The sequence below is a fragment of the Megascapheus bottae genome, chromosome 2 (genome assembly GCF_031878675.1).
Source record: "Megascapheus bottae isolate mThoBot1 chromosome 2, mThoBot2.hap1, whole genome shotgun sequence".
Taxonomy (NCBI): domain Eukaryota; kingdom Metazoa; phylum Chordata; class Mammalia; order Rodentia; family Geomyidae; genus Megascapheus; species Megascapheus bottae.
In genome coordinates this window covers 33,049,093-33,073,245 of record NC_143510.1, presented here as the reverse complement: position 1 = coordinate 33,073,245, position 24,153 = coordinate 33,049,093, and the positions used below count along the sequence as shown (strand labels likewise).

At 39.9% G+C, this 24,153-nt stretch overlaps 1 protein-coding gene across 17 annotated transcripts in view; it reads left to right on the top strand.

Annotated features, from left to right (window-relative positions):
• The window catches only part of Magi1 (membrane associated guanylate kinase, WW and PDZ domain containing 1), a 504,671-nt gene that overhangs the window by 398,383 nt on the left and 82,135 nt on the right, over nucleotides 1-24,153 (top strand). For 8 of the 17 annotated variants that reach the window (XM_090323681.1, XM_090323663.1, XM_090323627.1 and 5 more), the window contains exons 4-7: nucleotides 5,265-5,471; nucleotides 11,291-11,492; nucleotides 16,806-16,888; nucleotides 21,371-21,406. In XM_090323681.1, coding sequence (XP_090179807.1) covers nucleotides 5,265-5,471; nucleotides 11,291-11,492; nucleotides 16,806-16,888; nucleotides 21,371-21,406 — 528 coding nt within the window. Of the gene's footprint in view, nucleotides 1-5,264; nucleotides 5,472-11,290; nucleotides 11,493-16,805; nucleotides 16,889-21,367; nucleotides 21,407-24,153 lie in introns of all 17 variants that reach the window. The other 9 variants (XM_090323652.1, XM_090323672.1, XM_090323618.1 and 6 more) reach the window with 2 other exon arrangements.

Below are 24,153 nucleotides of genomic sequence, written 5' to 3'. Positions count from 1 at the left end.
ACATCTGCCCCAAGCCTTAGATTGCTAAAGCTTTCAGACAGTAACCTGGATTTAAGGTGTTTTTGGCAAGACTCACACCAAGGGAGAAGAAAAACTTATTGGCAGAAAGCCTCATTTCATTGAAGGTGTTGAGGTAAAGCAGCTTTAGACCTGCATTTGCTTGTCAGCACTGCCCGTGAGAGGCAGAGCCCACAGAATCAGCCCTTACAGTTACTGTTGTGGTATAGACATTCCAAGTTTAATTGGAAATGTTCCATATTCAAGTTATTTCAAAAGAGCAGGTGGGTAGAGTGCTTCTCTAGCACACATGAGGCAAAGTGCAATTTCCTAGCACTGGAAGAAAAAACAGATAAAATGGTAGGAAGCATGGGGCAGAGAAACAACCCCAGACATATCTAAAAGAAAACAGGAACCCTTCTGCAATTAGAAACCACTAGGTGGCAGCTTTGCTGTGGTGGTTACCTTACTGAAAATGAGAAAGATTAGAACAATTGGTTATTAATACCCTACAATATTTCTAAAGCCTTGTTGTTGACAAGTACCTATGTCGTCCTTAGGATGAGCACCGGTGGCTAACACCTGTAATTAATCCTAGCTACACAGGAAGCTGAGCATCTGAGGATCAGGGTTTGAAGCCAGCCTCAGCAGAAATGTCCCTGCAATTCTTAATCTGTAATTAATCACACACACACACACACACGCACACACACACACACACACACACACACACGAGGGGGGGGAGTGTTCAAGCACCAAGACCAGCACAAAAAAATAAAAAAAATATGTGATACTGAATTTTCACAATCCTATGGGGTCACCCTGGCTGGTACACTCATCCTCACATAAGACAAGGTACAAGAGAATCTGAGTATAGAAGACTTGGTTATTTGGGTAGAAGTAGGATTCCTTGCTTGTTTTGTTTGCTTCTTTGTTTTTAGCAAAACAAAAATTGTGAAGAATTGCCAGGCAGTTTGGATGATTCTAAGAGTGATATAGCATTGACCTGATCTCAAAGATTAGAAACCCAGCATGAAACACTGAGTAGCAGTTTTCCAGCTTTACTCTGGTGGATGACTTGAGCTGGAACAAAAAGTTTGAAAAGTGCCATCTCCAAATGTGATCTGGGTCATGTCTTAAGAATTGCAGCTGTGAGATTGAGAGCAAAGACTTACTAAAAGTGGTTTAAAAAAAAAAAAAAGCCTTGCTCTCAGGGGCCTCCCAGCTTCTTCTTGGAGAGAATGGAACTCTGGGCTGTCTTCTCCAATCTCTATTAATATGGGATGCTGACTTTCTTCAACACTGATTACATATGTATATGTTTTATCAGACCAGATAAGGATGATTTAAAATTAAATTCAGGGGTGGTTTATGTCACTTTTTTTTTTTTTTTTGCCAGTCTTAGGCTTGGGCTCAGGGCCTGAGCACTGTCCTTGGACTTTCTCAAGGCTAGAGCTCTACCACTTGAGCCTCAGCACCACTTCCAGCTTTTTTCCATGTATGTGGTATCGAGAAATTGAACCCGGGTATTCGTGCATGTTAGGCAAGCACTCTACCACTAGGCCAAACTCCCGGCCCCTATGTCCATTTTTAACTCAGGGTAGAGATCAGATTTCAAATAGCTGACAGTCTTACCTTCCAGTTATCTTCACCAGATAGTTCTCATTCAGTTCATGGAAAAGTTAGGGCCTGATGTACTCAGCACCCATGCAGCACTCATGGGGAAGATTTCTTTGCTGTGACCTCCTAGAAGAGCAAGGCAAAGTGCAGTTCTTCAGTCACACCTATGCTAAATCTTCCTGGATTCGTGTGTAGCCCCCAAAATGCCACACTGGATGACTTCCTTTTGCTGGTTCTTCTTAATTCTTGTGCCTAAGTGAAACTTAAGACAGGGCTCCTGAAGATCTTAATAATGGATTACCTTTAGTGAAAAAAAGTATCATCACTAGAACATGTTAAATGAAAACATAATACCCTTTGAAATAGTATGCTTTTTAAAAATTTTTCTGGTGGCACTGAACTTTGAACTCAAGGATCTCATACTCGTTTAAGAAAATCTCATAACCCCCCCTCCCCCCAGGCTGCCCCAGTTCTGTGATCTTTCTGTCTCTGCCTATTAGTAACTGGAATTAGAGGTATATGCTACCATGCTCAATCAACATTTTTTTTCTTTTGTATGCGGATATATCCTGTTATATCACTCTTAAAGACGTGTGTGTATATTCAGAAATTTGATGATTTAAAAACACTATAAGAAATAATCTCAGACCCTCTACTCCTGAAAAGGAAATGGTAACTTTGAGGATCAAGCTAACTCTAAAAGTAATAATAAGAATAAAATAAGGTTATTATCTGTAGGTCTCATGACAATTTTTTGATGCTTTTGTAATAAAATTTTTATGTTGTGTAAGAACTAAGTATGGACTGTAAGTTGGTTCATTAGGAAGATCATTGTGCACATAATTGACTATTATTTACAAACTCTGCTTTATTACCATAAAAGTGTAAACATGAGCCAGGATTTGTTAGACTCAGCATCACCTCCAATCTTCCTGACTTTGCTCTCAGAGATATAAAATAGCCGGTGACATTTTAACCTTGATGTCTTTCCTCACTAGTCACTGAATATTATTCATTATAAACCATGCTTCTGATTGTATATGACCATGTTTTCATGACTTTATTTCTATCTGAATGTATCTATTTTTTCATAGTGTTTCTCTCTCTCTCTCTCTCTCTCTCTCTCTCTCTCTCTCTCTCTCTCTCTCTCTCTTTCTCTCTCTCTTTCTCTCTCTCTGTCTCTGTGTGTGTGTGTGTGTTATGTATTTAAGAGGATCTTTCTTACACTCGGTTTTCTTGCTCACAGCTAAGGTGCTTTAACACCAGAACCACTTCTCCAGATCAACAATTTGCAGTTTGAGAAGCTGTCTTGCAGACTTTTATGCCCAAATTGCTTGAAACTTCCATCCTCCCAGTTTCTGCCTTTCTGGTGCTAGGGTTAGAAGCATGAGCCACTGCACCTGGTTACTTACTGTTTCCTTTAAGACTTTTTAAAACTAGGTTTCTATTAATTTATTGGCATTGTATACATGCTCTTTTTATTGTAAAGGTGATTTACAGATGGGTTACAGTTACATAAGTCAGGTATTGAGTACATTTCTTTTGCCCAAGTAAACCTGACTGTGGTACTCCTGTACCTCTCATCTAGCAAGGAAGACAGGGGGAATGCTACCACACACACTTACTGATTGAGATGGAGTCTTGCTAACTTTTTGTCAGTAGCCTTGATCTCTGCCTTTTAACTACTGCACCAGACCACTTACTTAAAAAAATAAATAAGTAATAAATTAAAAAAAACTCTTGTTTCCATTTCCTGGAGTTCATTTCAATACACATCATTTTATATGATCCTAGGCACATAGCTACTGAGCCCTTGTGCTTGTCTCCTAAGAATATCGTCCTTTGGTCTCACTGTGTGAATGTTTAAAGGCCTGTTTAATTTACCATGTCCAAGTGTAATTTTTTGTCTTTTACTATCCATTGGGTTTACTTGGAGATTTATAGGCAGATTCTAATTATACAAATGAGGGAAACCATACAATCTGTTTCTTTGGGTCTGGCTTACTTTGCATAATGTAATTTTTTTCAAGTCTTTTTATTTCCTTATGAATGGGCAGTATCATTCTTTCTAATGGAAGCATACAAATCCATTATGTATATGTACTACATTTTCTTTATCCATTCCTCCACCAATGGGCATCTGGGTTGATTTCATTGTTTACCTATGGAAAACAATGCTGTAATAATCACCACTGTGAGTTGTCTGGGTGGCTTTAGTGTGGCCTGGTTTATACAGACCACTTACTTTTTGAACTCAGGGCTTGGGCACTGTCCTTAGACTTTCTCAAGGCTAGGACTCTACCACTTGCACCACAGTACCACTTCCAGCTTTTTCTGTGTATATGTTACTGAGGAATTGAACCCAGGGCTCCGAGCATGCTAGGCAAGCACTCTACCACTAGGCTACTTGGCTATGTTCCTGACCACTTGCTTTCTTCTTCTTTTTTTTTTTTTCTTTTTCTGGTCAGTCATGGTACTTTAACTCTGGGCCTGGGCACTGTCCCTAAGCTCTTTAGTTCAAGGCTTCCACCCTACCCCTTGAGCCACAGCGCCAGTTGCGGTTTTCTGGTTAGTTGGAGATAAGAGTCTCATGGACTTTAGTGCCTGGGCTAGGTTTGAACCCCGAGCTTCAGATCTCAGCCTTCTGAGTAACTAAGATTACAGTTGTGATCTACCTCTCCTGGGCAGACCACTTGCTTTTAAATTAAACTTTCGAAAGGAAACTCTTCTCATTGTCATCACTGTTATTGATTCCATTGGTTAGGTTCTTATTATATATGCCAGTTTTTTTTAAATCCTAGTCGAAAATAATTCAGTTTTTTTAAACCATTGTTTTTTCCCTTCATTGTAAGGGCTGAGAGAACTTACCTGATAGCTTTAGTGCTGGAAATGAAAGAGATACACATCTGTATTTTGACTCCACAGTTAAAAAAAAGAATGCAACAATCCATTTACTATAGCACAGCACACTGAAAGTAAAGGCAAACCATTACTAGAAGGTGGTCTTGAACAGCGCCTGCAACCACAACAACACAAGAGTTCTCTGTTCAAACTTGGCCAGGGTTTGTTCCCTCCCTGCCCGACCCTGCCTTTTAGTTGAAGAGGTGCCACGTGGTGCTCATTGCCCTCCTCTTAAAATATTGCCCTGATCCGCTGTAGAAGAGAGAAGGTGACCTCAACTTCTGAGGCCTTCGAAGCTTCTGGCACTAATGAATTTTTACTTTCTGTCAGAGGGACTTCCTCTGAGTGGGATTCAGCATTGTGCTGCTGTTGCCTATATAGGAAAAGATGACCAATTGAATTCAAATATAATGAGGATGCAGGTTTGTTCTTCGGTGCATCTGCCTTTGTTTTTGTGTTTTGTTTTTGGGTTTTTTGTTGTTGTTGTTGTTGTTGTTTTTAGTCCTGATGGGTTCTTTGTGCCAAAACAGTTGAGCTTTTCTCTTCCCTAGTGCCATCACCCTAAAGTCACTGGACAGAAATGACATCTTTGCCAACCCGTTCCAGAAATGAAATCCAGTGTGCTCTAGTTTTCCAGTTTGCTTTTCTTTTATAACATAAGTGTGAGATTCGGATGTTAAATCTTGGTGGGGGGAACAACGGAGTATTCTTTCTAAAACATGCAAATGTGTCTCTTCATCACCTAGGAAACTATTATGGGACACCCAAACCTCCTAGCCAGCCAGTCAGTGGGAAAGTGATCACGACGGATGCCTTGCAAAACCTTCAGTCTGGCTCCAAGCAGACGACTCCAAAGCGGACCAAGTCCTACAATGATATGCAAAATGCTGGCATAGTCCATGCGGAGAACGAGGAAGAGGAGGATGTTCATGAAATGAACAGTAGCTTTACAGGTAAAAACCACATTGTGTCCCCCATGGAGAGAAGGAGGGAGGGAGGGAGGAGGTAAGGGTGCTATGGTTTGAGAAGGAGACTGTTCTCAGGATGGTTGCTAACATTCATGGTCTGTGCTGAAGGAAGCAGGTAGGTCCTTTCTTTGGTCTACCTGTCCTGGTTTTTCCAGAAGTACTTTAATTTCCATCCCCTAAATGTCTTAAAATAAGCCAAGGATAAGTGTGTATGTATGAAAGGGAGTTGAGAAGTTTCAGCCTGCTCTTTTTGTTGTTGTTGTTTAAATTTCAGAATGATATGTGTCTTAAATGGTTTTCTTTGTTCATTGATTTTGTGGGGGAGGAGGACTTGAAAGTTCTCTAGAATTGCATTTAGTTAATATCCACTGAAACACGAGTATTGGTTTTGTCAGTTTAATGTCAGTTGAGTATGCATGGAAGTCTAGTAGCATATTTTTTTCCCATACATTTGTAAGTGCAGGTATTATGGAAGTATATCCAATTAACCTATGCAAACTTTTTTTAATTGTTATTAATAAAAGGGTTACATGATATTTGCCAGATAGAAGGTGCGTTAATTCACATACATTGATACCCTTTCACATGTCTTGGTACCCATTACCCTCCCCCCATCCCCCCCACCTGTCTTGGTTTTCCCCCCTTCCCTATCAAATTTCAAATAACCAAATACAAATAAATTCAATACCCTTAAAGAGACAGAGGTGGAAAAATTTAAGAAGACAATGATGATATTGGTATCATTACAGTAAAATAATTCAACCCAATTGCCAGAAGTGTTGGGTGAAGCAGTTGGAGGTATTTGCCATGAGGGTTGGCTCTTTCTTAAAAATTATTTATTATTATTATTATTATTATTATTATTATTATTTTGCCAGTCCTGGGCTTGAGCTCAGGGCCTTGAGCCCTGTCCTTGAGCTCAAGGCTAGAGCTCTACCATTTGAGCCTCCGCACCACTTCCAGCTTTTTTGTATGTATGTGGTACAGAGGAATCGAGTCCCGGCAAGCACTCTACCACTAGGCCAAACACCTGGCCCGAGGCTTGGCTCTTAGTAGTTGTCTTTTTATGAATATGCTTGATTTCATTCACCTGGCAAAGGACTGGGTAGTATTTCGAAGAGTTTAGAGATTTGAGACCTTGAAATTTTCAATTTTCCAAAACTAGAATAGTGTAGACTTCCTTTTGAGTTTAAAATCATAGTATCTAGAAGAAATTTCTCATTTTTATGTGTGCTTTTATTAACATCAACGAATTCATCCCCTGGGATGAATAACTGTTCCTTTGGAAATATTTTATGCATTTATAGTAATTCTCAACAAAGTAAAAACATTGTAGAAAAAAGTGGGAACTTTTAATTCCCCCCCTTTTTTAACATGTCTTTTTTAAAAACATCTTCTACTTTAACCTGAATCTCCATGGTGTTCAGTAAATCAGAATAGCAAGTCATCATAAAACCCAAAATGTAGATGTGGTCATGGCAACTGATGACATTGCAGGTCGGTTGCAGGAAATGATTCTTCCAGGAAGACTCTGTGGTCCCTAGGAAGATTGCTTCAATAGAAAGCAAGAGGAAAGTAGAAGTAGCTGGCTATAGCCTTGTTTGCATTTCTTATATCTAACTACTATGAATTTCTGCCCGTAGAAAGCATGACTTGAAAATCTGATCTCATTATAATCCCCACTTGAAATCTAGCCTGAAAGATAACATGCAGGCCAGGTTATCATTGCTAAAATAAACCTGAGCCTTAGTTTTCTGCACAAAAAGAAAATTAAATCTGATTGTGCTCTTCACGTTCATACCTCCATACCAGGAGGGCCAATAAGATGCACTGAAAAGGCAGTGGAAAAACCAAGAGAGGAAGGGAGGAAGATAAACCAAAGGCTAGAGGTAGCTATGAGATATACTTGTGTGTGATAAGGCATCCTCAATATACAAGACTAAGTTGAATGAATGGAATACCTTCTTGCCCACAAAGCTTGTTATCCGTCCTACACTAACTTATATCAAGTCTCTTATATAATTAAGTTTACCCAGTCTATGCTTGTGTGTGTGAAAGTGGCTGTGTCTGAAAGAGTTTAGCACTCTGGTCTACTTTAAGTAGCAATCCAGCAGTGGCTTTGAACATAAGAGTATCAGTTGCTGAATGAGATCTTGACTCTGGTCAGGCCAACTGTGTTAAAGGCATGAGAATATTTTACCCAAGTGTAGAAATACCATGTATCTATCAAAACCAGTCTTGACCAGTACATAACCTACTGATGCTCCTGTCTTTAGTGTCCTTGTGCTTGGTGATTTTGAAAGTGGGCGTCAAGTGCTAAATAATAAGCCTAAATAACATGCACAGTGTCTGCAGACAGAAGCCAGGGATCCTCATGGAAGGTGTGTCCTAGGAATGCAGCCTCCTCTTCTGTTCCACAGATGATGATCCAGGCAGATCCAGAGCCATGAACAGAAATTCCCTGGAAGGTTGGCTGTTGAGCCTGCCTTCTGAAGGTTGCACTAAAGATACAGAGCATGTTTATGTGTGCTAAATGAGAATAGGATTATACTCTTGGTCAGAGTGCACACTTATTTACACAAATGAAAACTTTTCTATGCACATAATAGATAGCGTGGTCACTATATAATAAACCACCCTAACCAGAAAAGTCTGATTCATCCACTGACTACATCCAAGAGACATCAAAATGTTATTTAATCATATTTCTAGGCTTTTCCTCCTTTCAGTCTCTCCTATTGCTGGACATTAGCTTGTTGACTCTTGAGTTTCATTTGTAGGCAATGCTGAAGGATTGTTGTGAATATTTAAAGACAGTACTCCTTAGGCTAATGTTTCTCTAGTGCTGTATGGAAGGCCCTTTTCAGAGCTCTTTTCTTTCTCCTTAAGCTCTTTATGCATATGCCACGGAGGTCACGTCATGTCTCCACTATCACAAAGACCCAGTGTGTGTCAGAGCTGCCATGCCAACCCAAAAATGTGTTTTAAATCAGCTTTATCAGCTCTAAGAGGCTGCAGCGATTTTGACTGATTTGTGCACAGCAAGAGATGCACATAAATCTGAGAGTATAGACAATTTAAGATAAGCCTCAAGGTTCCCCCCCCCACACACACACATAAGCTTATGTTCTTAAAGTCACTTCCAAAAGTCTCCAAGTGCATTGGGGAGAGAGTGCAGAGAGAGGTTAAATGCTTGAAAGATTCAGATTTACGAGGAATAACATGTCATTCAGAGATGAGCAACTTACATATTCCATTCCCAGTCTGCAGCTGAGGATGCTAAAGGCCAGTGCATGTTACACCACTAAAGGATGGATGGACCAGGCATTCGGTCTCCTTATCTGGGCCCATTACAGCATACCTTTCTATCTCTCCTCTGTGATTTATGGGAATCTTTAAGTGAGAAAGTGATAGCAAATGTTTCATAAATTAAGGGAAAGATTCCCCCCACCCATTTAATCCAAACATGTAGCATTGTCAGTGTCATTTATGACTGGAGCTGTGAATTCGTGAGTCTATCCTATGTCTACTTCAACTTCTTATTTTAAACTTTGTGTTTCCATTCAGAGAATGAGATTGTTGGGTTTTAAGTCCAGTGATGGAGAGCACTTGTCCAGCATGTACAATGCCATGGGTTTGATTCTCAGTACTAGAAAGAAAAGGAAAAATGAGCAAATGAAATTTTTTATAAGCTTTGTTTGATCTTAAAGAAAACATGGAAGGCACATGTTGTTAAATGAAAACAAGACAAGTAGCCAAGCATTAGGTAGCTCATGCATGTAATCTAGCTACTTAGGAGGTTGCCAGCCCAGGCAGAAAAGTCTATGAGGCTCTTATCTCTGATAAAAACCAGCAAAAAGCCAGAAATGGAATTGTGGGTAAATGGTAGAATGCTAACCTTTAGTGAAAAAGCCATGCAAGAACTTGAGGCTCTTAATTAGAACCCCTGTCCTAATACAAAAAAAAAAAAGGCTTCTTGTTTTGATGTAATTTCTTTTATATTCCTGCTAACTTTTTGCTCTTAGATGCAAGTTGTGAAACTCTGTTGGCTTCAACAGGAAAGTGACTTTGAGGGACCCATGCGACTGTATAGGGTAGGACTTGCCTTGATTGCAAGTATGAATCAGGGATCTGAAGCAACGTTCTCCATTTTTTCTCTGCTTTTCTCAGTGTGGGGTTTCTTTCTTTAGTAGGTCTTGCCAAGCCAAGTCAAGTAGCCACAAACACACATGGGTAAGCCTGTCAGCTCGGTAACTCAGCATCAAGAGGCTACCACTGTCTCCATGGTTCAAGCAAAACCTCTCTTTCTTTTGCCTCTGACATCACACTTACTCCTGAATCAACTGCAAAGACAAAAATGATGGAGTCAATCTCATTGGTGGAGCATGTTCCCTAGGAAATTGCTTAAGTGTCAGTTTCCTTCACATGGACCTGGGGGAGAAGGGACAATTTCCACACTGAGAGGTCTAAGAGGGAAGAGATGCAGGACAGAAAACCTCTCCAGGCAGCTTCCTCCACCATGCTGGGTTTGGGTTGAAATGCTTGTTTTGCAGGCACGGCAAATTTTCTGTCCAACTTTCAGATTACCTTCATTCTCCTGTGTGTCATTGGGAACGTCTCATCAGAGACAGCTTTGAAAACAGCCTTTTATTATTCTCTACTCTGCTTTCACTACATCAGAAATGTCTCCAGGAGAATTACTGTGGAGAGAGAAAATCACTGCATCCCCTGATTATTATGTTTCAAAGCCCCCTGGAGATTGACATTTAATATCATCAGCCTCTATAAAAATTCAGCCAGAATGTCAGCTGTGTTGTTTGTGGATACTTTGGTGAGATCACCCCTGATGTTTCTAGTTAATAAGAAGGCTAGGAGGTTCAGGCATCACAGCCATCTTTTAAAACCCAAGTCACATTAGTCCTCCCACGACAGCACTGTTCTGGGGTAACTGTCTTGGTTTTCACAGGAACAGTCTCTTTGGTTTTCCAAAAGAGACTCAAATCTGACTCACTGATATAGCTGTCTCCATATCCTAAACTTTTATATCCTTTCTGGCTTAATTTTTCAGTCTTTGATCTTTGCCAGTGTCTTCTAAACTGTTTTAAATAACATATGAAAATGCATAAAAATGCCACAGTGTCTGTGTTCAGCTTAGAATTTTGGTGAGTCATAAACTAAATAATACTAAGGGAATGGAAGCGCAGATCAGTCTGTTTTGATGGCCTGCCTGCTTTTTAAGAGTCTTTAGGGTTTAAGTTGTTAATTGAGTTTTTCTTTGACTTTTCTGGAATTGGGCATTATTATTTGGGCATATTCTCTTATCGTTCCTTTTAAGCAAAATAATTCTGTTGGTGTGTTTTGCTTGGTTTTGGTGCTAGGGATTAAATTCTTGAGCATGCTAAGAATATACTGTACTGGTAAGTTCATTACTAGGCCTGGAGGTCAATTTAACACTTGTAATATAAGGAATATTTGCCTAAATAAAATAGAAGTTATAATCAATGACTAGCAGTTAGGAAAAGATAAAGGCTTGTGAATATAGATATATCCGTCTTGTATGTACCAAGCTTGGAGTTTGATTCTGAATGCCTTTGTATTTATCCTCTCTCCCTTTCCCTCTCCCTCTCCCTCTCCCTCTCCCTCTCCCTCTCCCTCTCCCTCTCCCTCTCCCTCTCCCTCTCTCTCTCTCTCTCTCTCTCTCTCTCTCTCTCTCTCTCTCTCTCTCTCTCTCTCTCTCTCTCTCTCCCCTCCCTCCCCCCCTCTCTCACTCTCTCCCCCCACCCCCACCCCAACTCCTCTAACAGCCGATTCTGGTGACCAGGACGAGCACACTCTCCAAGAACCGACAGTCCCGCCTGTGAATAGTAGCATCGTCACTGTTCCCATCACGGACCCCTCTCAGAAGTTCCCACAGTACCTACCTCTTTCCGCAGAGGATAATTTAGGTCCTCTACCTGAAAACTGGGAGATGGCCTATACTGAAAATGGAGAAGTCTATTTTATAGAGTAAAGTATACAATTCTTGCTATTCAGATTCACTCTCTTTCCTTTCCAGGCCGTTACTTGTTATAGCAGGATGGGTATAATTCAAGTCTTAAAAGCACTGGTCACTTATTGATGTGATTCTTTTTTTTTTTTTTTTTGCCAGTCCTTGGGCTTGAACTCAGGGCCTGGGCACTATCCTTCTATTTGTGATTTGCAGACTTTTTTTTTTTTAAAGACTGGCTCCCCTTTTGTCTTATTGTGGCTTTCAAGAGCAGAAGCACTGCTTTGACTGTCATCACTGAGATTTGCCCATTTTTGTGGACCTCAAAAGGAGAAAAAGGCTACTTAAACTATTTAAACTTAAGAGTACAAGGTACTCCAACTTGTAAAAACTTAAAGCAAAATGAAGTAAAATCATATGTACTTTTATTGTCCTCTCCATAGGATGAAATTGACAGTCTACCTCTATGGAGACAAAACCAAAAAAGTATACTGTGGTAGGGTACAGGAAGGGTCTCACTTCTGGAACACAGGTGATAGAGTCAGATGCCAGTGACTCACGCCTATTCAAGAGGCTGAGGTCTGAGGATTGTAGTTCATAGCCAGCCCAGGCTGAAAAGTATACAAGATTTTTTTTTTTTTTGCCAGTCCTGGGCTTGAGCTCAGGGCCTGAGCACTGTCCTTGGACTTTCTCAAGGCTAGAGCTCTACTACTTGAGCCTCAGCACCACTTCCGGCTTTTTTCTATGTATGTGGGTCTTCATGCATGCTAGGCAAGCACTCTACCACTAGGTCAAACTCCCGGCCCCAAGTATACAAGATTCTTATCTCTAATTTAGCCAGAAGTAGAGCTATGAGTCAAATGGTAGAATGCCTCCCTTGAGTGAAAGGCCAAGTGAGTTCAAGCCCTAGTACCAGCACTAAAAATTAATAAGTAAATAAATAAATTCATGTCTAGACACATGTATGCTATTATAGCAGAAATACACATGTGTTTATGAAAAGATCTGGAAGTAGCTTTTAATGTTTGACTTTGGTTAGGAGTTAACATGTAACATCTATTTTTTAATGTAATAAAAACGAGAATGGATAATTTCTCTGTAAACAATTGGAATTGAGTGAAAAGGAAAGGGGCTTAGGAAAGCCTCTTCGAGACCACATCACTTAGGGGGAAGTCTGAGCTCTGGGACTTCCCAGTCAGAGAAAAACCCATCTATGCAATTTTTCATGCTCATGCAATTAGAAACAAGAAAGCTGGAAATGGAGCCATGGCTTAACTGGTAGAGTTCTAACCTTGAGCAAAAAGGCTCTGGGCCAGTGCCCAGGCTGAGTTGAGTTCAAGCTCAAGGCCACACACATACACAAAGACAGGAAAGATAACTTTTCCTGGGAATCAGACAAGTACAGTGATTGACCCGAAAGGTCACACTTTTGGCTCCACTTACCACTTGTGTGACTTAACAGTTGGGAATTGAATTTCCCTGTCTGTAAGAGAAGGAGCAGTACATACTTACCTTGTCTCACAGTAGTGAAAAGAGAGGAGACAGTGCTGTGAAGGTCCTGGGTCAGTAATAATTAGTCATCCATGCTTCCCTTACTATTTTCCTCACTGCAGTTATTACAGAGGAATTTGAACAGTGTTAGAGGAAAACTGGGTGTCAGCAATAAGACCAGAATTTTGTGTTTTGCTTTTATTACAAATTAGCTTCAAAATTATGTCTACTAGTAAGAATTGTGCTGAGAAAAGGAAAGTATAACAGAAGCATTTTTAGATACAGAATAATGTGTGAACTCAAATCTGCAGATAAGAATATACCTGTAATTTCACTAAAATCTGAATTAGATGTTGGATATGCTAATCGTTAGTGATAAGTTAGCCTCACAAATAAGACTAGATGTCTCTTTTTCATACCCAAATTTAGCTTTTACATGGTAAAAGGCCAGGGTCTCATTGGTCTAATGATCAGAAAGGGATGTGAAAATGTGGCCTATGACAACCATGAATTTGTTCTTCAGCTAAATGTCCAATCTCATAGATACCATTTTTGGCTGGCATAATAGCCCGGCAGAATGCCCTCATCTACTATCCATGAGGTACCAGATCCAGTCTCTAGCAATAATAATAATAAGGAGGAGGAGAAGGGAGAGGAGGAGGAGATAGAAATAAATACACATTTATATGACAGCCTAAAAAATATATTTGCTGGTTACTGAGTTTTCAGGTGTTTTTTTATTATTCAGAAAAATAACTTGTAGGAAGATCTTACATTGAATAGCAAGTTAAATTAGAATTTGTTGCGTGTGCATGTGTACCTTTTATATTTTACAATTTTGCAGGTTCTAAAGTACAAGTATGAAAAAAACCCAACATGGACCCAGAAACCTTGGACATTGTAGAAAACAAATCTGAAGGCCTTTGAAAGGAGAAGCAAATTTAGCCCACTGCCTCCACACCTAGGAAGTCTGATGAACCATTCCTGGGTTTTCTTTATACTTGATTTATCTCAGGCTTGGAACAAAAGAAATTAGCAATCCAGAAATGTCTGTGGATAAGAAACAGGAGTCCTAAGGAAAACCTGTTTCGCTAGTCAAAACATCAGGAAAAGAGCATCCCAGGTGTTACAACTTTCACAGAGCAGCTCTTGTACTCCAGCTCTTAATTCAGAAAGAACCTGTGATCCTCCTCCTGCTCTGACAGTGTCACCTGGGAACATGGGCCTTTCTCCTTGATGGGGTGCCCAGACCTTGCTACTGTACGCTGTCAGAAAGACTGAATACAAAGCTAGTACTTTGCTTTGAGTACAGTGAAAGCAGTGAGGAATCTGGATCTCCACCCAAATCCCAAGGAAGAGGCACCTTTCCTCCCACTGTGGGACGGGGTGTTCAAGAGAGGCTGAGAAGAGCCAAGATGCTCACTTCCATTGTGGGGTAGCTAGCTCTGGCTTATCCACTTCCCCTACAGAGTCAACCAAAACCTAGAGGGAATCCTCCCTCTTTTTTGAAAGAGGTTCAGGGGCAGCGATCTAATTAAATTTTTAAATAGCATTCACAGTCTGTAATATAATACCCAAAAATGTTCAGGTTACTGCTTTTAAAACTCTTTTACCAAGAACCACTTCTAACCAATAGATACTAATACAAAGATGACAGGACTGTTAGATTATCTAATGAAGACTTTCCAAACAGCCCATTTAGCCATGTATGATGAGGCATACCTGCAATTCCAGCGCTTGGAGGCTGAAACTGAAGGATCTTGAGTTTGAGGTCAGCCTGGGCTCTGTAGCAAAACCCTGTCTTGAAAGGTAAAATAAAGTAAAATGAAATTTAAAGTGCCACTATAGAAAAACCACTTCAATAAATAGCTATAAGTTTTCTTGAAACAAGTAGGTAAAAAAAAGATCAAGCAAAAAAAAGTTTCAGCAAACAATTAGGAGATAATAAAAACCAAAGAAAATTAGAACTCAGAAAAAAACATAAAGGGTTTACCAGATGGATTCAGCAGGATCCAAGCATATAAGAATGTAATAGAAGGAAGTAGAAAAGGAATCCAGGAACTTAGACATAGACAATAAAAATTACTCCATCTCAATGCCACAGAAAAATTGGGGTTTTAGATAGTAAGAAAATATTCAACATTTGTCATCAGAATCTCAGGAGAATGACAAAAAAATTAATGTGAGAAAAACAAATGAAAGAATTAAGACTCGAAAATTCCCAAATTTGACAAAAGAAATAAAACTAAAGACATAATAAGAAACAAGGTGGTTTCAAAACGATGTACTGAAAGAAACTACAATGTGAAAATGACATCATTGTCACATTTCTGAAATTCAGAAACAAAATAAATGTTGAAATGAACAGGAGAAATGACACCTTGTGTGCGAGAGTAAAATCATTCAGATGACAGCTCACTTCTTTTGAGAAATGGCAGAGGACAGAAGGAAGTGACAAAGCATTTTTCAGGTGCTGAGAGAAAAGAAAAATTAAGCCAGTGTTCTCCATGCACAGAAAATGTTCTTTAGAATGAAAGTCCAGATACTTACAGATGAAGAAAACTAGGAAAACGTGCCACCAGCAGATCCGAATTTAGAAATTTAAATACTTCAGTGAAATACTTCAAAAAATCTTTCATTCCTACTCCTAGTTACAACTGAACTTCAAACTGGGGCTGGGGGAGGGGAGCGGTATTAGGTTACTGCCTAAACTTTTAATTTAAGTCTCAGTGGCTCAGATCTGTAATCTTAGCCGTTTGGGCAGTAATCAAGGCATCACCATTTGAAGCCAGCACCTCAAAAAAAAAATGTTTTTTTCTAGACTCAATAAGTGGCTGGGCATGGTGACACTTGGCTGTCATCCCCAGCTTCAAGGAGAATCAATAATTGAAGCGTTGCATTTTAGGCCACCCAGGACATAAAGTAAAAATTCTGTATCTCAAAAATAACCATCGCGGAAGAGACTTGAAGTTGTATCTCAGCACTAAGGTTCCTGTCTTAACAAGTGCACTGTCCTGAGTTCAATGCCTCATGGCCTGAAATGTTATTTTATTGTTGTTTTAATTTCTGGTTTGAAGCCAGAGAGCTACAGGACTGCTTACCTGTTGAGTCCCAAGGATCTTCATGGGCTTAGAAAAGCAGACCGAGTTTCTTTCAGCCATGCCTGTAACATTCCTGACAGGACTGAACATCAAGATCCTTGTCAGTGTCTGTCAGTCTCCACTCAAAGGCCACAGTCACTGCCAAATCGCTTTGTGTGGGCATGACTGGACCCAGCAGGAGACAGTGGTGTAGCAGGCTTAGCTTCCTCAAGCTTGTTCTTGGGGAAGCCTCCAGCTTCAGTTTGTGATTGACTGGTTATTGTGGGCCACATTCAGTTCAGGAGCGGCATGATTTAGGATGCTGTGATAAATCAGAGGTCATTTCCACAAATTGAGGTAGTTTTGTACTGACACAGGAATGTGGGTGAAATCACTATCTTCATTGTGAATTTCAGCAACTAAAATTGAAGTCATAGGCGAATTTAAGACAAAAATGTTTCCTTGGCGGTGAGAAGGCCAATAGTAAATGTAGGCCAACAGACAATATGAACAAACCCTGTCATTTCTCACTGGTTTCCCCAAACTAAAGCTCTTAGAAAGCAAATGATGATGACATAGAAGGGAAAATGCCTCACTAAGACCTTTCTTAGCGATTATATCAGTCCAAACTCCAGCTTTGTAGGTTGGGGTGAAAAACGTCTTTGCTTTGATTGAAGAATTAATATTCAAGTGTGTGTAATTCTGTCATTAACTTTTTTTCTTTCTTGTTTGGTCCAACTTCTTTTTGTTTTTGGATTGCAGCCATAACACAAAAACAACATCTTGGTTAGACCCTCGGTGCCTGAACAAGCAGCAGAAACCTCTGGAAGAATGTGAAGATGATGGTAAGCATGAGGAAGGCCCCAGGTTCAGTGAGTTGGAGGGTTATTTACATGTGCACCCATGAAAGGGGTAGTCAGGCAAACTGGGGTTTGACATTGAGTTTTTAGCTGGTAAGATAAATTCTAAGACATGCACTGTGGTTTACAAAGGCTGGAGAAAAAATAACCTAGTGAATTGTTGGAGAACAATTGCTTTATACATAGAGATGGGTCTACACCAGTATCTCCATTGCCAATAGAACCTGGGCTCAAATAGAAAAGAACAGAGCTATGCACAAGTGGATAGATGCTCTGCCTTTGGATAATTGAGAAAGACTTAGAAAGTGTCAAGGAATACAGAAATCAGTGATGCTGTGATCATGCCATGTGCATTAGACTCCAGCCTTATGTTATCAAAGTCAAGGAGATTTTTTGTCGTTGTTTTCACAAATTTGGGGAGCAACAGAAGCAGATATTGACATGTCAGATACCATGGTATTTGTTGTATGGGAGAATGGAGGTGTTAACCATTCCTTCACTTTGCCTGTTCATCTTGGGAACAAACTAACTGGCTCTAAGAGGTTTTTGCTTTAATTTTTTTTTTAATTTAATTAATTTATTTTTTGTCAGTCGTGGTGCTTGAACTTTGAGCCTGGGTATTGTCCCTGAGCTCTTCAGCTCAAGGCTACTGCCCTACCCCTTGCCACAGTGCCACTTCCCTCTTAAGAGTTTTTTTTATCGGAGAAGTTTATATCAGGCATTGGTGAATCTTGTTATTTCTCCACCTTGAAACAATAACACCCAGCAAGTACATTCCTTTCCAGCAGTCCACTGGAATCTATCCCAAATTCTGCTAAAGTTACAGTCTTCTTATGGACTTATTAAAAGGAAAATGGTTTGCTCTGCTGTTCATTATTCATTTCTGACATTTGAATTAGTAGTATAATTATGGAATCCACATTTTCCTGTAAGATAAACGTTATTGATTTCTCCTGAAGTAATGTTGTGTGTGTGTGTGTGTGTGTGTGTGTGTGTGTGTGTGTGTGGAGAGAGAGAGAGAGAGAGTGAAATGGGAGGTTTAAAAATACAAGCCAGTATTTTAAAGTATATTCTGGTTAATACCTGTGCTCCATGATGCCCCATTGTACATGGTCTGTAGCTTACATGGAATAGATATACTATGTTCATGTTTATCTGAGTGGCTTCAAGTGGAAGCACATGACCAGAGTTCAGAGACAGACTTAAGATCCTCATTTGATTTTGGCTTCCTTGGCCCACTGTTGGAGGAGGGAGCTGTTATGGAGTCAGTTCTCTTATACTATTCCAATTATTCAGATTTACTATATAGGTGGCCAATTTTCCAAGATTGGGAAATAATTTAACCATAAAACTTTGAACTCAGGACCACATGCTCTCTCACTTGCCTTTTTGTTTGAGGTTGGTACTCTACTACTTGAGTCAGACTGCCACCTCTGCCTTTTAATTAATTAAATTAGTTATCTTAAATTAATTTCAATTAATTTTAATCCAATTAGTTAATTGGAGAGAAAGGTCTCTCAGAATTTTTCTGCCCAGACTGGCTCCAAGCAAATATCCTCAGATCTCAGTCTCCTGAAAGCTAGGATCATAATTGTGAGGCACCAGTGCTCGGCTGGTTCAGATACACATACTACCATATCATCCTTGATGCCAGTATTCATTCTAAGATCACTTGGACTATAGGAAGATGCCTGTTAGTACAGGCATAGATGACAATTGACTACAGGAGCTTTTGCTGAGAATAACTGTTACTGGGAAGAACTGAAGTTACTGAGTATATTCATTACCAAATGGAGTAATTTTTGATGGTTAGAATTCTTAGGATCTGTGTTATTTCCTTTAGTGCACGTGTATATTCATACCAAGTGTAGTTAGTTTAGTAACCTCCCCTTAACACTAGAATTCATGTGTTTGTTACTAATAGAAGTTGTATATATTCTGTGTGTCTGTAGACAACTAGCATAAAATAAATATATACCCAGATATGGTAAGCCTCTATGAACACAAAGCTGCCTCATGTGGTTTATATTATGTGAGAAATCAGGGACGTATTTACTGCTTCACAAATATTGTCCCTAGTTCTTTTAGGGCTTGTTTTTTGTTTGTTTGTTTGATAGTGCTGAGGTTGGAACCCATGTTCCTCAAGGCCTGTACGCTCCCAGGGAGCCACATCCCTAGTTTATCCCATGTTTCTTGCAGTGCTGTGTAGTTCATAAGCACCTGGGATATAACCAAATCATACTTGGTTACTATAAAGGTGTTATATCCTCTTTTTGTTCTCTTTAAAAAAAAAAAAAAGAAATCATGGCCAAGTTTGGAACTGTATTAATTACCCTTTTGATCATTGCTCAGTGTCGAGTTTTATTAGAAGACTCTGACCTTGCCTTTGAGCTCCAGACAAACGTTAGCATCCCAACTTGTTGTCTCAAACATGCTTCAAATTCTGTCTGATTAAAAGCAAACTTAACGATCATCCCCCACACCTAAAGTCCTTTCTATACTCCCTTAGCGCAATGAAAGGTACATTCATGTAGACTCCAGAGGCCCTTGGTCTGTCACTTCTATTCACATTCATTTCAAGCCCACATGCCTGCCGAATTTATCATTTGGCCTAAGTATTTCTGAAATCGATTCCATATTTTCTCTCCCACCTCTACTGTTTTCCTTGAGGCCACACCTACTTCCCCCCTGGGACCTTTACCTGTTTTCTTCTTTGCTGCACCCACAGCAATTCACAAGTGCTGATATTAACCACTGATCATATCTCAGTGACTCTGTAGCCTGTGCATTACATGCCTGATCCTTAACCTGCTTTTATTCAGCTCGGTGGGGGCTGTCTTTGCAGCCTGGCAGTTACACATGCACCTAGCTCTGGCAGATTCACTCACTCAGATTTTTACCAATCGAGTGCCTGTTACATGGCATGAGCTCTGGCTCTTCAGATACTTCAGTAAATGCAACAGACAGGAGGCACTGGAGGCCCTGTTTTCAGAAAGCTGACATTCTGGTCATTTTTCCCCCCACCAATCTTTTTTGTTAAATTTGCAGATCCTTCAGATTTTAGCTAGGAGGTTTTCTCCAGGCTCTTACTTTCAGATCAGACAAGGTCACTCTGCTGTGACTTTCGCTTTAGAGAACAGGTCTCTTAGCTTTGAACTTATCCCTCTTCCCAAAGTGGAAAGTCTGCTCCTTTGAGATGGGTGTCACCCAACACAATAATCTCAGAAACTAATGATTTAAAAAAAATAGTAGGAACCTTCCCATAGATATTATGGACCTGCACGGGCATCTTCACCAGTGCTTTTATATAAACCAAATCACCCCACAAAAGAAACAAGGCCAATCCACACTCACTGTTCACATCTGGCTAGTTTTTGTACCAGCACTAGTGCTTGAACTCAAGGCCTACATGCTGTCCTGTAGCATTTTCCCTGAAGGCTGACTCTACCACCTGAGCTACTGCTCCACCTCCAGCTTTTTTGGAAATAAGTTAATTGGAGATAAGGACCTTGCCGAGGCTGCTCTAGGTACCGGATGTGTCACAATGGTGAAAACAGATCTGACCCTGCAGTCCCTGTGTTTCTGAGGTTTCAAGTGGGTACAAGAGCCACTTGCTGTGAAACTGGGGGGGACTTTATGTGTGAGATGATTTCATGTGCTTGAACGGCACTCTCTTCTGTGTAATAATGAAATGTTTTTACTGGCAGCCAGCAGAGGTCAAGAATAGAAAAGGTTTGGGCTTGTTTTGCTTGCTGAATTCATCGAGCACATTTTTATTCTACTGTTTCTGAGCCATTGGACTTAGAATGCTGGCATACAAATAACCACGAAAAGCAATGCTCTCTGCCTCATAAGCCCCTTCAGCATAGCCTTCCGGCCCCGCTTTCTTAAGGTCCATCAAGGACAATCCATCTTTCTAGCTTCTCTTTCAAAAGACATTGAGCTCATTAAACAATTTTCTATCTCTATTCGCCCTCGCCTTCCATTTTTCAAGCTGCAGTTATTATAAGTTAAGTAATGCTTTAATTGTGAGTGTAATTGCCTCTCCGATGAGTGGATTATGGAAGGATTAAAAGGACTATCATTGAAAGGTCTATCGGCTTTGTTGGCTGCAAATAAGGTCTGTAATAAGTGACTTCCCTCTTAAGAACATTGGACCACAAAGGTATTTGTCATCTTTTATAACCAACCAAAACCTTATTTTGACATGCAATGAAATGAGCCATATGATTATTTTGCCAATACAAGTTCCCACCATCCTGTGATTTACGCTGAGGCCACCAGTGTACTAGCCAAGCCAATGAAAATAAACCACAATACAGGTAAGGACTATACAAAAGCCATGTGTTTGCTGCTGATTTTTTTTTTTGTTTGATTGTTTTTCTGAGGGGAGTTTCTTTCTTGGTGCTGGTATCTGAATTTTTCTTCTCTCTTTTCTGTCTCCTTCCCTCTATTCCTTTGGAGAAGAAGGGGTTCACACCGAGGAGCTGGACGGTGAACTAGGTAAATGTGCTGCATGACCAATTTGCATGTGGGTTGCCTAATCCATCCAGTGTCTTCCCCCCACCTCCCCTAGCAGTACTGGGGATTGAGCATGGGCCTCACACTGATGAATCAAGCACTCTTAACATGCAAGCCACACCCTGGTCCTTTCTGCTTTTGTCAGTCTATTTTTCAGATAGGGTCTTCCACATTTGCCCAGAAGGCTTTGGACTATGACCTTTTTACCTCATCTTCTGAGTAGCTAAATGTACAGGCATGCACTACCACACCCTGCTAATCCTTCTGTTTCTTGAATTTATACTTTATAACTCAGGTGGACATCATGTAAAATCATATGCAAAGAAAGAGCATGAATGAAATTGAAATTGGCAATTAAGCAAATTAGCCAAGAGTTGTAAATTGAGGATGGGGAAAGAACTGAGTTGTGACCTTTGAATTTTCACTGTAACCCGTCTCAGGTTTATTTGCTTTATTTGTTTAGCATAGCAGTTTAAAATAAGCAGAACAAAACAAATGACTGTTAGAGGTAGTTACAACAAAATAATTTCAGTGATGAATAGTTACTGAGTCTTCTGGTTTTATTGTTATTAAGTCATGGATCTTATCACTGTGCTGAATGTTTTGGGAAACAGATGCAGTGTGTATTTGTGCCATTTCTCTGAGAGGCTGTGTGTCAGTGTAAGTCTCATCTTGACTGTGATAGCTGTTGTGGTTTGTAATATTTTGCTTACATGCATAATACCAAGATTTTTTTCCCCTTTGCTATTGGTATATATTTGATGATATTCCCGTTAAGTACTTCATGTTCAGATTTGAATGGTATTAAATTTAGTTTGCTTTCCATCTGGTACATCCATTGAGGATTCAATAGAAATGCATGAATTTCAGCTCAATTGCAAATGAAATCCCTAGCTAGCAGAAAATTGACCAAACTTATATTCTTAAGTATAAGATTGACATCAATATGAGTGGCACTATCCTCAAGATTATTGAATCCTCCTGAAAATTTTTCAGATTGTCTTATGACCTAAAAACATATTTAATATAAGCTAGAGTTTTCATTTGGTTTTTGCTTTTGTTCTATGGATAAAAGCACTTTTGGTTGATAATTCTAGTACAGAATTTAGTTGTTTTTCTTCATGTCTGGAAAAATATACTGTTAGAATTGATATATGCCCACTATTTGAAAACTGTTTAGGCCAGCCAGCCAGCCTAACTTTGTTTTTTTCATTTTTATTTTTGTCAGTCATGGGACTTGAACTCAGTGCCTGGGTTCTGCCCCTGAGCTTCTTTGCTTAAGGCTACCACACTACAACTCTGAACTATAACACCTGTTATTGATTTCTGTTGGTTAATTGGCGATAAGAGTCTCATGGACTTTCCATGCCTGGGCTGGCTTTGAATCTCATGATCCTGAGTCTGTCTGTCTGTCTCTCTCTCTCTCTCCCTCCCTCCCTCCCTCTGTCCCTCTGTCCCTCTCTCCCTTTCTTCCTCTCTCCCTCTCTCTCCCCCCTCCCCCTCCCTCCCTTTCTTCCTCCCTCTTTCTCCCCCTCATTCTCTTCCTATCCTTTCCTCTTTCTTTTTTTCTTTCTTTCCTTCTTTCCTTCTTTCTTTCTTTCTTTCTTTCTTTCTTTTTTTCTTTCTTCTTATCCTTTCTTCCCTTTGTTTCTATCTTTTCAATACTAGGGACTTACTTATTCATATCAGGCAAATACTCTACTACTTGAGTTATGCCTTAGTTAATTCATTTCTGTTTTGAGACAGAGTTCTGTGCCACCATTTCCTATACTGTCCTCAAATTCAAGATCTTTGTGTCTGAACCTCCCATGTGGCTGAGGGATTTTTTTTTTTTTAAGTTTTATAAGTTCTCCTGTGATCATTTTGGAAGCAGTGGTTTGAGATTCACCCTGGATAATGGAACCATTTGAAACCAGTATTAATTAGGAGAGGGAGATGGAATCTAGTGATATTAGAATTTCTAAAGAATTTATTGATACTAGATAAAGGAATTGGAAAAAGAACTATTTTTTCCATATACACAATTGACTATCTTGTTAAATCAATTTCAACCACTCTAGATAACTAATGCAGGTGAATGTCGCCCCTAGGTGGCGATAGCAGGAGAGATATACAGCTTGAACAGGCACACAGCCTTAAATTGCTTTCTGCAAGTTAGAGTACTGAAATTTGAAAAAAGATGTTTCTAGAGTTGACCCCCCCTCCCCCATTTAACTGTGAGAACTTCCCTGTCGAGTTAAGGATGGTGGACAATGACTTCAAATGGTACGTAATCTCCTTTCTTAAAGTTGTAGCTGTAGTTGGGAGATGGATTTGGTTCAGTTGTGGAGCTGTCTCAGGGCTCACATCACACCGTCTGGCTTTCTTACTTTTTGGCTCCCCCATTTCCTAGCTCCCAGTTATTGGCTCTACGACCTTAGCATGTTTGTCTACCTTTTCCCTGGCTCCCCTTTGGAAACCTATGTTACATGAATCCTAGAAGGAGTTCCCCTGGTACCTGTCAGACTTAGTGAAAGTGAGTTCACTCCATATCCCTGTGATCATCACGTGGTGGCGCTTCACCCCTCTTGTTGGATTTAACAATCCATCACAGCCCTTGATCCCTTTATGGTGAGACAAGAGAAGAGTTATGTTTTGTAGAAAAGACCCAAGTATGTTCTTATAGGTATAGTAGAGATGAAAGTTGCTTTTGGTCTTCCCCAGTCTGTTGTATAAAGGGGACACACACA